The sequence below is a fragment of the Triplophysa dalaica genome, chromosome 18, assembly GCF_015846415.1.
Source record: "Triplophysa dalaica isolate WHDGS20190420 chromosome 18, ASM1584641v1, whole genome shotgun sequence".
NCBI classification, from domain to species: Eukaryota; Metazoa; Chordata; class Actinopteri; order Cypriniformes; family Nemacheilidae; genus Triplophysa; species Triplophysa dalaica.
Window position 1 is genome coordinate 10,035,984 of NC_079559.1, and position 14,017 is coordinate 10,050,000.

A 14,017-nucleotide genomic window follows, 5' to 3' on the forward strand; every position below is an offset into this window, starting at 1 on the left:
TAAAGTAATAGGCGCTCTGATGACGTGTTTTACCATAATGACGGATATAGACGCTCACTCGGATTTGTCCGAGCTACAAACTACAATCGTTAGTTTCCTCTCAAACATGTCCAGTTAAAATGAAGCATAATCGGAACAATGTATCAAAATCCTGAAAGACACTCATAAGAACAGTTTTGTTGTCAGGCTGTATTTACTTCATATGTTGGTCTGTTATTTGGTGTGAGATTAATTTAGGAGAGTTGGAACTTGTAAACGGGTCATATGCGTTGGCAACTCTATGATCATTTGACAGAAATAATGATAATGACTGTTTGTGACGTCGTTACATACCTTATAATAATAATTTTAACTTCTGCGGCAGCAACAGCAAATATTGAAGCGTTATGATTTTAATAGACACACGAGAATCGTTCATTTTTATTAATGAGATTGTCTGGCGGATCGAGATCTTTTAACGATTAATCGTGCAGCTCTAGTCTCTGGTACAGTGTGTTACGATATCAAAGGCGTTATCAAGTCAAGATAAATCACTAAAGATAAAACTCCTTGGGTAAATGTTACCTGCTTTAAACAAGATAACCATGTGGCACTTTTGTGTTGTTGGGTTGGTTGAGATGGGTTTTTGCCCTCTCAGTCAGAAATTCTCTAAAACACATGGTTGACTTTGATGAGATACTGCGAAAGTACCCGGGTCTAAGAATAAATAAGAGAAAAAAGTTGCATTTTATACGAACAGATAAAGCTCACACATGAGACACACATTTCTGGGCAGTGATGCAATATACTGTTCCTACGACTGGCATGTTGATTTTATTCTGTTTAGCAAAGTGATCAAGAGAGGGAAAAAAGTATTTGGTTTAAAGAAAGGAAAATTTAGGGGGAAGTGTCTTTTTTATTTATCAGTTAAATATCCAGAGACTGCTGTAGGTAATCTGTAGGTTGATTTACTCTGAAGAGTGTAAACACTGTGGCACTATGTTAACATTGCTCTGTTGGTCAGAGCTTCCTGACTAGCAACGCTAGCTCAACCAAAGCGGCTATATTTGACTCGCTAGTAGGTGTGGGGGATAAAATATATTCTTTTGTGTTGTGTGAAAAATAATTGCAAAGGTTTGAAATGACAAGAGGGTAAGTATAGGATGACAGAATTTTTATTTTGGGATGAACTATCGCTTTAACATAAACTTGTTGCTTGGTACTCCAAAATTACACAGTTCAGCTTTAAACGGCTAATGAAACATTCCTTGTGTTATTTGTGCATGTTGGTTTGTAAGACTGTGTTTGGTAACCCGAAAAGCTCTAAAAGTAGTGCTGTAAAACAGAATCTGATGCATGATTTGGGATGAAGGATGTAGCAGTACTCCCAGTGGCCAGTAGGTTGCACCATATGCTGTATTAGCACATGAAGAAATCCGCCGTTCTGTACTTGAAAAACTTTTATTGACAAACCATTGGTCCAAGAAATTATTCATATTATGTTTCCAACATCTGCTTTATTTTTGGTTTATCTAGAGATTGTCATTGTACAGCCGGTTTAAGTCAACAAGAACGCAAACAAAATCCACCCTAAAACAAACAGTCACAGTCATTCATACACTGTAAAACCAAACAGTAAAACTTAGATAAATAAAATGGGTTGTAATTACTCAAAAAAATAAAAACGTTCATTCGCCTTTAATTTTCTGTGTAATTAAAACGAAAGTGAAGTTCTAAGTGTACAGCACTCAAATGCTTTAATTTGTTTTTGTCAGTGCACTCAAATAGTTTTACTATACTCCCGTCTGACGTCACCCACGTGCGTACGTGCTCCTCCCTCTAGTAGCAGTTGCAAGTTCGCGAAAACACGCCATGTTTTTGTTGCTTCCCTGACTCGCTTATGATGACAATTTGATAAATCTAAGTTTGCAACACGTGAATAACTCGATCTTATTTTATAAAAATAGCATAGGAGGAGATCTTTTTCGATCGGGAATTTGCTGCGGTGTTGTCTGTGAGGACCTTTGATGAGAAAAGTGCCATGCAATTTTCTGAACCAGCTGGTGACAAGATTTTCTTCGTTGTGCTGCCATCCATTTTATTCCTCTTCTTTTTGGGCACGCTAATCTGGTAAGTTCCTGGTTTTATTTTCTGCAAAGTTTTAGTGTCTTAGCAGTTAATGTAATTTATGCATTTTCAAAGCGAGTAACAATGTCTCGAGACATTTTATCCTGCCTCACTAAAAGTAAAATGGATTGAATTGTATTTCGTGTTTAAAAATATATAAATCTATCAAAGTCTGTCTTTTTGCATCCGTTAATGCATCGGTTTTCACATTAAAACATTTTCGGGCAACACATTTTAATGACCTCAAAATGGCGGGCTGTGAATTGGCACGCATGAATAGACAACTAACGTTAGTGGTTTTCATAGAGGTTTGACAATAATTTGATGCACTGTGTTCCATGTGTTGGAAAAAAAATTGTAAGGAAAGGTATTTATAAATTCTATTTAAATAGTTTGGCCAAGCCACACCAGTAGCTTGTGTTATTTAGCAGAGACATTTTTGTTCTTGCTTAAAATTTGACATTTCAAAAAGCAAATTTTAAGTTCCTGCTGCAAAGTTTTAGTGTCTTAGCAGTTAATGTATTTTATGCATTTGAGTAAGAATGTCTCGAGACATTTTATCCTGCCTCACTAAAGGTAAAATGGATTGAATTGTATTTCGTGTTTAAAAATATATCAAAGTCTGTCTTTTTGCATCAGCATCGGTTTTCACATTAAATCGTTTTCGGGCAACACATTTTAACGACCTCAAAATGGCGGGCTGTGAATTGGCACGCATGAATAGACAACTAGTGGTTTTCATAGAGGTTTGACAATAATTTGATGCACTTTGTTCCATGTGTTGTAAAAAAATTTTGTAAGGAAAGGTATTTATTGCCCAAGCCACACCAGTAGCTTGTGTTATTTAGCGGAGACATTTTTGTTCTTGCTTAAAATTTGACATTTCAAAAAGCAAATTGTGCAGTTTAAAAAAAATATTTAAAGGTTTGTTTGACTGAGCATAATGCCTAATAAGTTACATAACTGATTTAGCATTGTGTGTATTCACATATTTTTCCTAGTATTTTGGCAAATATTACAACCTAACTAAGTTCTCAATCTCTCAGAGCTTGTTCAGAAAGAAAGCTGCTCGCACAGGGAAAGTGTCTGAAGTACTGAGTCAGCTCTTCAGGATATATGACCTCCAGGTCAGTTGGTTACACTTCTTGATGCCTGATAAAGAAACTGCAGTGGGTTTTTAAATATTTTCGTTGTACTTACAGACATTTGAGAGGTAGATGCATAGTATTGTGTTGCTGTGCAGATTTTATTCCATGTTAAATCAAGATTCTCAAACTCCAGTCTCTAATTCTCTCTCTGAAGGAAAACGTGGACGTCCATGTACGACAAGCTGCCGTCCTCCGTGCTCTCCCCACCTATCTACAAGAGGACGACTCCAACTTTCTCAAGACGTGGGATGTAAGCGTTGCACTGTTTGATTACCAATAATCTCCCTTACCATTCAGATGTCATCCTGGTTCTAGTTCCATGTTTTTAATATATTAATTAGAATTGTAGTTACTGTATGGGATAGAATGGTTTGAAATAGATGTAAATATATGTCACTTATTAGCAATCATCCTTTGGAAGTTTAGAGTAACAGTTCTCTGTTCTTGTCTTCAGGTTGAGCAATCTGATGAACCAGACATTGATGCAGTACCACTTGGTCTCCTCTCCATTAGTGGCAATTCATCAGATGCCACGTTCTTCTGCCCAGAGAAGATTGCAGTTGTACTTGAGGGTACCATGGTTATTGATTTTTCCACATTGGCTGATGCATTTGCCATGCTTTTTGGGCTAACTTACGCCTTGGACCTAAGTTACCCAAAAGAACTGGCCAACACATTTAACTTCACCCAGAAAGTCCTGATGGGTCTGGAGGATGGGAAGCTAAGGCCCAGAGCTGGGTGATATCCAGATATCCATATTGTCCACTTCTAAAAGTGATTGTTATCTCAGCCCATTTCTCAAGGGCCTTGCACTGTATAGAAGTATTTCCATTTGACAGACATGTTTTGATGTTGATGCTTTGTGATTACTTAATAAAAGAGTAACTCGCATTTAAATTGTCTGTTAACCGTTATTTTTCTTTCAGAATGTGTTATAGTTAGCAATTTAATTACTTGATAATGTAAATCTAAAAAGGTACAAAAATGAATAAAGTGAGTAATTTGTTACTGAGATATTAAAACTAAAATCATTTTATGAAGGTAAAATAAAAACTAAAATGTTTTTATGATGGTAAAATAAATTGTATTGTAACATAAACATTTAAGTTATCTTTAATTAATTTTAATAGGTAATGTGAACCCATAAACACCTTATAAAATTACTTAACTAATAGTGTTAAATTAACTTGTAATAGTAAGTAAGTGCCTGTTAAAATTACCTAGTACCATTTACTTAAAAAAATTATGTTTCTTTAACTTATACAATTTAGTTAATATAACTTACAATTATCTAGTACCATTTACTTAAAAAAATTATGTTTCTTTAACTTATAAAATTTAGTTAGTATCACTTAAAATTTTCGATGTAATCAGTTTCAACAATTTTTTTGAGTTATATTAACTTATCCGGTTTTACAGTGTAGCGCATTAACATCTGTGCAGCCTGGTCATTAACCCAATAAATTATTACACAATATTAAATTAAGGTCAACAGGCGTTGCCTTGTCCTTGCATGACTTCTTGATACTGATTTGATAAGTTAACATTGTGTCTAAAACAAAATGGGTAAAGTAAAAAAATTCTTTATTGATAAAATCAGTGGCTTACTAACCCTGTGTTCAATATGCAGACAAAGTATATTTTTTTGTGATGCACTGTTTTATTCTACATAATATAAAAGAGCCTTCTGTAAGTAAGGTCATGTCAAACAATAAAATCATAGTGAAATTAAAGATTGAAATCAAACTTTGAGATTTATTATCTCAGAATTTGATACTTTAATCTGGTTTATGTCACAAATGTTTCCTTGTGTAACTTGACAAAACCAATTCCATCCTGAAAACAAAGATCAATGCTCTTAAATGTATCTATTCTTAAACAAAATAACTAATATATAACTAAAGAAGTGTGGCTTTGAGAATTATATGCACTTCAGTGTTCATGTCTCCAACCCGGATTCACATATTGTTGGACGACACTCTCCTCTGTTTCCACTAGGAGGAGACATAAGACAATAGTTAGCATCTAGTATTTTGATTACATGTTTTTATGCATTGGATCAATTAGTGAGTAACATATCTAACTATTTCATATATTTAAATATATAATATTCATTTCACTTCAAAATAGTCCAAACATTTCTGTACAAAAAATGTCATGCTATGGCCAGAAATGATGTCTAGATCTTCCTTCTTATTAAAAAGTTCAAACTAAATTGTCAACACTGGAAGCACCAGATTGCTACTAGTGTGCATTATGAATTTGATTCTATTTTAAAATATAATATTTAAGCACTGGTTCTTTGAACATATAATGTAGTATGTATGGCCTGTTCTTACCCAGCACCAGTGGATTCAAATTAAGAGCAAGCAAGCGATCAACAACGTCATCTGCTTCCTCCAAGTTGGAAATATCATATCCGGTATAACCTCCTTCATCAGTGCAGTACTTAATAAACCTACGAACAAAAGTTTCCAAAAATATACAACTCACAACAGGGCCAGGATTTTTCTATGCATTCCAATGTAAAAGCATACATACCTGCCCCAGTTTGTATCTGTCTGGAGAATGATGGGGTTTCCCACTATAATCAGCAGAGCTTTGGCTCTCGTCACCGCCACATTGAATCTCTGGAGAAGAGAGAAATGCAAACAAAAATGCCAAAAACAATGTGTGATGTGCTGCCCACTGTGTGTGTTTGTGATATACATTACCTTCTCGTTTTTGAGGAACCCAATGTTGAATGTTTCATCAAAAGTGATGTTCTCCTTGCTGCTGCGAACAGTTGACACAATGATCACTTTCCTCTCCTGGCCTTGAAATTCTTCCACTGAACCAACCTACACACAATATTTTGCTCATCTGTGACTTTGACAAGAAAATATTTCTAAATGTTTGGAGACTTTAGGTTCACACTGACCTTGAGCTCTTCAATGCCCATGAAGGATTTCAGCTCTCTGTGTATTTTGATGGCTTGCCTGAATTTCTCCACCTGTAAAATCACACAGAAAGTACACTGAATTGCATAATATCTTTGGTGGATTTCACGTTTCACCTAAGTCAGACTATCACTTTTAAGATATTAAAAAGGAATTTTCACCTGTTTCCTATAGGGGGCGATAATGCCGATCTCTTTGGGGTGCATTTTAGCAATGCCTTTCTTGGCCTGTGTGAGGAGAAGCTTCTCCAGGTATTTCATGATGATCTCGATTTCGGAGGTGTTGAAGAAGGAGGGGCTGTTTGACTCTCTGTCGTCCTTCCCAATCACTCCATGGAAAATCACAGGGAAGTCCTGAAAATGCAGCAGGGGGCATTTGTTATTTATAGATGATTTTAAAAGTTAAACAATAAAACTCAGCATGTTCAATAAAAACTCTAGAAATATCCAAGAATGCTTTAGGTATTAACTCTCCCTCTCCAGCAGTAAATTTTGACAAAACTTTGACTGCCCCAGAAAATGCTATTTTATGAATATATGAACTTACAATTTATCACATGTAATATATAATATATGTGTATTTTTATCCACTCCAAATAAAGAATCCATAGACTTTTTAAGATAAATAGTGAAATAAAACCCTCTTTATAGATTCCACATAAGGCCAAAACATTGAAAGATGGAAAAACTTGACCATGGGGGAGAACCAATCTGTCACGAATGACGGAAAATCCGGCCAATGGCAGGGAAAGAATTAATAGAAATTCTGAATAACCAATTTAACTGAATAATGAAGAACTTTGACACTCTAAAGAGTAGTCAAAATAAATAAGCTCAGAAAGGCAGTTATCTCTGTTTCTGCCTTCACATCCCTTGAGAACAAGATGTGAAGTAAGTGAAAGTGACCTATTTGTCAGTTATTGTGTCCCATAACCAAAATGTGACCTCCGCATTTAACCCATCAATTGAGTCATGAACACAGTGCCGCGCCTGGGTGAAAGCGGGGGTAAGGTAAGTCAGTCGCTACCTATGGCACTGAGAAATCGAACCAGTGACCTTCTGGTCACAAGTCCAAATCTCTTACCACTAGGCCACAACAGCCCCAAGTGTGTCGGGTTTCAAAATAAATCCAGGACACAGGTTACCGAAACTGTTCCTAAAGCCTATCGATTATCACTTCATTCGACCTATCATATAAAAGGTTATGTCTTGATGTGCTGATTATTTATATCTCATACTTTTTTAGGCAGGTGCTCCCAGCTGCAAAATTGGTTCAAGCTGATCTCATCTGCACACACCATCAACTCCCCATCATAGAACAATTCATTAGGAACTTTCAGAATGGATGCATGAGACCTGTAGAGAAAGATAACAGGTCACTCTATTTTACATAATAATTCATGATTTTCAGACTCTTCTTTAATTGTGTTTTTTAAGTCTCACAGTACACAGTTCAAAACTGTCTCTTTAAGGAGCTTTCCGGACTATTCAAACTTTACCTGTAGTTCTTCAGCAGCTTGGTGACGTAGCGGTTGTCATATCCTGTTGCACCTTTTTGATAAAGTTCAATCTGTGTCATTAACCTCTCCAGCATTGAAAGACCTACAGAAGAGACATCAACATTCATGCTTTATAGTAACAACACAATATTCTAAGGTTAAGATTTTTGTAAGAAACTTTGGGTTTACCATCTATTAAACAGGATGTATTTAAAAAGCTTCAGAGCACAAATCGAGTATGTACAGTATGTATACAGTATCTTTAAGCGTGTATCTCTTACCTAATCCATATCTAATGGCAAAAGGAGATCTCAGAATTGGCCCCAGCTGCTTGGGATCACCAACCAAAACAAGTTGTCCGGTCTTTGCATCTAGCAAACCTGCACACAGACACGCAGCATGCAAATATTTACAAATAACCTCGCTCCAAACAAGAGTGATGTGCATTGAGAATAGAGAAAAGTACAGTGTGTGTGCGTGAGTGTGTGTGCACGTGTGTGAGAGAGAGAGAATCCACCTGCTACACTGATGATGGTCTCTGACTCCACAGCATGTCCTGCTTCATCCACAAAGATGTGAGAAAATGACCCACAGGAACACCTCCACTGACAAGCCTACAACACACACATGCACACAAACACAATCTTTACTGTTGTGTGTATTTGTGAGAGAGAGTGTGAATCTATTGTGGTTGTATATGATGAAGCTCTTTACCTGCCTGCAGTGACCAGAGTACTGACCAGGATCTTATAGGTCATTAGTTCATCTTTACATGGAAACACAATTGAATCTCCTTCCACATTGCTGTTATTCTAAACAAACACAAAAAATGATGACAAACTCCAATCAACACAAAAATCTTATTAAATACGATAAAGAACATAACGCTGATGTGAATCGTTGACATAACATATATTTTGGTTAGATTTAACAAGTGCTTTTTATATTTAAGTCAAATGATCATTACACCAAAGTTCTATAGGTTTGTTTTAGTGTTTTTAGTTGTATTATTTTAAACTAACAATAATTTAATTTAGCAATTTTCGTTATATGCTTTTGTCATGTATTTTTTTTTAAATAATATATATATATTTTTTGTTCTAGTTTATTATTTAAATTTGAGTGCCTTAAACTTATTTATTTTTGAGATTTTTTTAGTTTAGTTTAGGTTTTTCCATTGTAAGGCAAATATTTTATTCGATATTTAAAAAATTGTTGACCATGATGCAAAAATGGTGCACATATATTTTAAGTAAAAACAACAAGACAATCTTTACTGCGTTTACACAAATATATCAGTTCCTTGACCTTCTTTACTAAAAAAATGATGTAGCACGAGTTCAATCAACTTACAGTGTTCATGTGGGCTGTACTTAAATATTTCATTAATTTACCTTAATGTTAATATAGAATAGTGAAGCGTATTATTATAACAAACAGTTTTGATATAATTGATGACTGATTTGATGTCAGTCATTGAATGATTTTCCTATGAACCACACAAAATATTGCATTTCTGATGTGTCTCTTCCTTATTTTGGTAAGAATGGGTTGAAAGGGGTCTATGCTTACCAAAGCAAACATGAATCACCTGAATGGTAACTTCACAGAAAACGATATTTCACTACCAAACAACATCAATAATACTAAATACATCTTAAATGCCCCAAAAGCGCTTCGTATTTAAAAAAGCCTGAATAATCAAACTTTTCAGGGGTGAGTGCTTATGGGTATTCATAACAGCATTTGTACTGATAACATTAAGCTCATTGCACTGAAAATGTATGTTAGGACTTAATTTGAACTGTAGTTTGCACAACTCAAATTTTTCCTTTCACGTAATGCATACTTTTGAGCTTTTCTTGTAATTTATATTTTAGTGTTGCATGAACAAAGGATTTTAAGTTAAGCTAGAAATATTATAAATTTGTTTATTCTTAAGTAGAAGCTACTTAACATAATGCATTGCACATATATTGTCATGGATAATAAACATTTCCTAAAAGAATATCAGACAGACACCGACCACTAGAGCTGCAGGGATGTGTTTAGGGTTGCGTGAACTGGCGTAGAGTCTGTAGATTTTCCCTTTGTCAACATGTTGGCTGTCGATCAGTTTTTCACACAATTGATCAGCGGCACTGTTAGATGGAGCACACGCTAGAATAAAAGCACCAGCTATATTCTTCTCCACCTGAGAATTTAGACACAGAGATTCAAAATTAGATAATTATTTTACCTTATATTTTTGTGTTGTAAAATTGTGCATATAGGAACAATGGGATGAGCTGATTTGCATGCAGGTGTTTTTATATTGGGTGTATGTTTGTTTGTAATTGTGATAACTTGCTTTACCTGTTTGATAGCCTCCACTATAGTGACAGTTTTTCCTGTGCCTGGAGGTCCAAACACCAAGTACGGAGCCGGCTTGGACACACCTGTGACGATGTTGCATACTGCGGTTTTCTGTTCAGGATTTCTTTCCAGCTTTAAATCAAAGAATCTACACAAGCAGACACACATCATACATTCTTCTGAAATACTCCATTATGTATCATTAAAGTGAGAGATGGAAGGAGTGTAACTGACCTTAGATTAGGTACAGACATGAGGTCCCTGTTCCTCGAGCCGTTAGGAAACAGCACATCTCCGAGGTTGTGCTCGACAGCCATGTTCACGGCTCGGTGTTGCAGTTTTAATGGGAGACGATTGACAGTAAACTCAACACGAAATTTCATATTGTCAATGAAATTGGCAAGCAGCCTTGAAACATAACGTCAGTCAGTTAAAGACAAAAAGTTACTTCTAATCTAAATTACCAAACTTATCACAAGAATACAAATTATTATAGACCACCCAGGAAGATGCTGGTGCAACCCTGGTCCAGAGGAACTTTTTGTTTCATTTTTTAACACTACACAAAATGAGCATTTTATACCAAATCAAAATGTTAAATAAAAATCTTTAATATGTAATATTTTAAAAACATAATATTAATAAATACAATTTTATCAAGAGTTTATCGACTGCATCTTGCGAAGTGTTCCATATCATTGACTAATTTTCAATTATTGCTTTTAGAATAGATAAGGTCAGAATAGATAAGAACCACTTAAAAAATGTTTAAAAACATTTCAGGGTGATACCAAATGAAGTTGGCTGATAAAACGCTAAGAGTAAATTTCATGCAAAGTCAAGGCAAGGTTTGACTACTTAAATATAGCTAAAATTTGAGAATTTGAATTGTATTCATCCAAAACTTAATTATCATAAAAATGTTTCTTTTATAGAACTTATGCAGTAAACAAACATATGAGCTTATCAGTTAAATCCAGTTATTCCAAATACCACAACAACAATATACAAAAATATATATATATTTCCTTATTCCTTAAAGTGATGGTAAACCAAAAATATTTAATATCATTTACTTATTCACTTGTCATACCTGTAGGACTTCCTTTCTTCTGCAGAACACAAACTAAGATATTTTGAATAATTTTGGAACCGAACAACAGAGATACACATTCACTTCTATTGTATAGACACGAAACTAATGCAAGTCTAAGGGTACCATAAAGATTGTTAGGTTACCAACATTCTTTAATATATCTTTGATATTCTGCGGATGAAAAAAGTCATACAGGTTTGAAGGTGATTAAATTATTTCTGAATTTTGATTTTTGGGTGAACTATCCCTTTAAGGCACATTATGCTTTATACTTTGATCAATTTAGGATGGACTATATCATTGACTTCTTTTCAATTATTGCTTCTTTGACCTTGAAAATTCTCACATTATTTCCACTTTTTAACTTTAGTTCAAATAAATTACTTTTTATTATGATTTGAATAAATAATTATTTTGATTAGTTTTTATATCCTCCTGTTTGACCCTTACTTTTCAGTTGACACTTACAGTAAGTTTTCATTAGTACATTAGACTCATTTATTGTATTTCAAAAGATAAAAAAGTTCTTCAAATACTTTTACGAAATTTAGAGATCTTAATTTTCTTACTTGTTGGAAAAGCCCAGTTTGACCTGGTCCAGTTCTACTCTGTGGACGTAGCCCTTGAATTTTGTTAGATTAAAGGCCTTGATTTCCTCACTCTTAGTGAGAAACAGATGATCTCCCCTCAGAACTGATGGACGGTTCTCAGACACACCAGGAAGCTTTAGCACAAGAGATTTATGATGTATGTCCACATTGGGTCACTTTATTGCTTTAATAATAAAGAGGAAGAACACAACATACCTCTAAGACAAGCAGTCCTTTCTTTTCACTGTCCCTCTTCATGGGGACATCATCTTTGTTGTATCTCTTTATGTCCATACGCATCTGATCCTCCTCTAGGAACAGCAGTAAATCAAACCGCTTTGCGTATTCCTGGAAATTCAGATCACTCTCCAGCAGAGACCTAGTAAGAGACACAACAAAGAAACAGTGACTATGATGTTTAATAACATCTTCACATAAATAGATGCAAATATGCTATTGTACATCTCAGGTCTGATCTTAGATCAGTAATAACAGGCACAATTGGAATTGTAGACCACCTACCGAGATACCTGGAGCTGTGTTGTGAGAGCTCGGGAAGAATTAGTGCTTTTCAGGAAATTGACCAAATCATGGATGTACGATGGAAGAGGGTGTCGCTCCAGTGGCAAAACAAATTGCAAATAGTTTCGAGTCGAACTGCAGGTAAGAGAAAATAATTTCTCAATTTGAAACTTAAGGGACTAAAATTTTGAACAAACAGTTTATTACAAACATAGCCCAGCGCAATGCATGTTTTTATTTTTTACTCACTCTTCAGGACGAAAACCCTCATCCACATTGAAGTTCGCTGTTTCATTGAGCATAAGTCTGAAGGGTTTATATGGTTCTATAGGACCAAGTTGGGCAGCAAGTTCGGACCTGTAAAACGCTTCAGTGAAGCGCACAATGTGGAAATGGTGGGCCATGGTGTCTTTCTTGAACTCAAATGCCAGTGTGGCAGAATAAACGCCAATGTGATTTGATCTGAATCTGACGATCACCTCATATTGTTCACCTAATAACAAAAAAGTTTAGTTGTACTCAAACCGGTTGACTGATTCATATTGAGAGATTATCTGATGTCCAATGTTTTAAACATACATGTTAAAAACACTTTTTAACTCACTTGGTTGAAGTTGAAGCGGATTGTTGCGTGTGACTCTCTGGCTGTCTTCTAGAGTAAAACACTGAAGCCAGTGAAGGGCCGTGTAGTATGTGAAATACACCACATCCTGACCCGTGTTCTCCACAAACAGCTTCAGCTCATGAACTTCAGCTCCGTCCACGAAGAACTGAATCTTGCCATCTTCTGTCAGTGCCTCTGAAAACACTCGCACCCCATATTTATCAGCAATAAACTCAGACCTGGAAAGAGGAATTTGTTTTGATATTTTTGACTAGGATTTATTTAAAAAAAATTAAATAAAAAAGGTTGATTACTTGGGCTACAAAAGAGCCCAGAAAAGATAAGAACCCCTTCAAAAATGTTTAAAAACATTTCAGGGTGAGACCAAATGAAGTTGTCTGATAAAACGTTAAGTGTAAATTTGATGCAAAGTCAAGGCAAGGTTTGACAACTTTTAAATAGCTAAAATTTGAGAATTTGAATTTTATTTACGCAAGACTTAATTATCATAAAAAATTATATTACATGAATTACTGCAGTAAACAAACATATGAGCTTATCAGTTAAAACCAGTTATTCCAAATACCACAACAACAATATACAAAAAGAAAAAAAGATTTCATTATTCCTTAAAGTGATTGTTAACACCAAAATAAAAATTATTTCATCATTTACTTAATCTCTTGTCATACCTGTAGGACTTCCTTTCTTCTGCAGAACACAAAAGAAGATATTCTGAAGAATGTTGGCAATCGAACAACAGAGATACACATTCACTTCTATTGTATGGACATAAAAACAAAGCAAGTCGATGGGAACCATAAAGAGTGTTGTTACGTCACCAACATTCTTTAAAATATCTTCTTTTGTGTTCTGCGGATGACAGAAAGTCATACAGATTTGAAGGTGAGTCAGTTATTTAAGAATTTTAATTTTTGGGTGAACTATCCCTACTTTACAAGATGATACTTCAAAGTCCAGGTGAAATTTCACAATCTTGGGAATGATCAGAAGTCTGTTTGCATTTGAAAGTGAAATAAGCAGCTCACCTGTCTACAGTGTTCAGTCGGCGTAGTATGTCTTTAGCTAGTTTTCTTCTCGCCCTGACTCCACCCTCTGGCCCTGGAACCAAAGGCGGGTCAGAGGCCTCCTGGCCATT

General features: G+C 35.2%; 1 protein-coding gene across 1 annotated transcript in view; it reads right to left on the bottom strand.

Moving 5' to 3' along the window:
- Positions 1–4,821: 4,821 nt before the first annotated feature.
- The window catches only part of LOC130439760 (putative helicase mov-10-B.1), a 10,923-nt gene continuing 1,727 nt past the window's right edge, over positions 4,822–14,017 (bottom strand). Inside the window, 21 exon segments of the mRNA XM_056772286.1 lie at positions 4,822–5,248; positions 5,594–5,712; positions 5,796–5,884; positions 5,969–6,094; positions 6,175–6,246; positions 6,355–6,546; positions 7,431–7,548; positions 7,692–7,794; positions 7,973–8,071; positions 8,209–8,271; positions 8,274–8,305; positions 8,406–8,503; positions 9,718–9,885; positions 10,047–10,194; positions 10,281–10,454; positions 11,712–11,866; positions 11,949–12,111; positions 12,255–12,389; positions 12,504–12,747; positions 12,859–13,097; positions 13,908–14,017. The exon segment at positions 13,908–14,017 is cut by the window's right edge and continues 81 nt beyond it. Of these exon segments, the coding sequence (XP_056628264.1) occupies positions 5,187–5,248; positions 5,594–5,712; positions 5,796–5,884; positions 5,969–6,094; positions 6,175–6,246; positions 6,355–6,546; positions 7,431–7,548; positions 7,692–7,794; positions 7,973–8,071; positions 8,209–8,271; positions 8,274–8,305; positions 8,406–8,503; positions 9,718–9,885; positions 10,047–10,194; positions 10,281–10,454; positions 11,712–11,866; positions 11,949–12,111; positions 12,255–12,389; positions 12,504–12,747; positions 12,859–13,097; positions 13,908–14,017 (2,709 nt within the window). The 3' untranslated portion in view covers positions 4,822–5,186.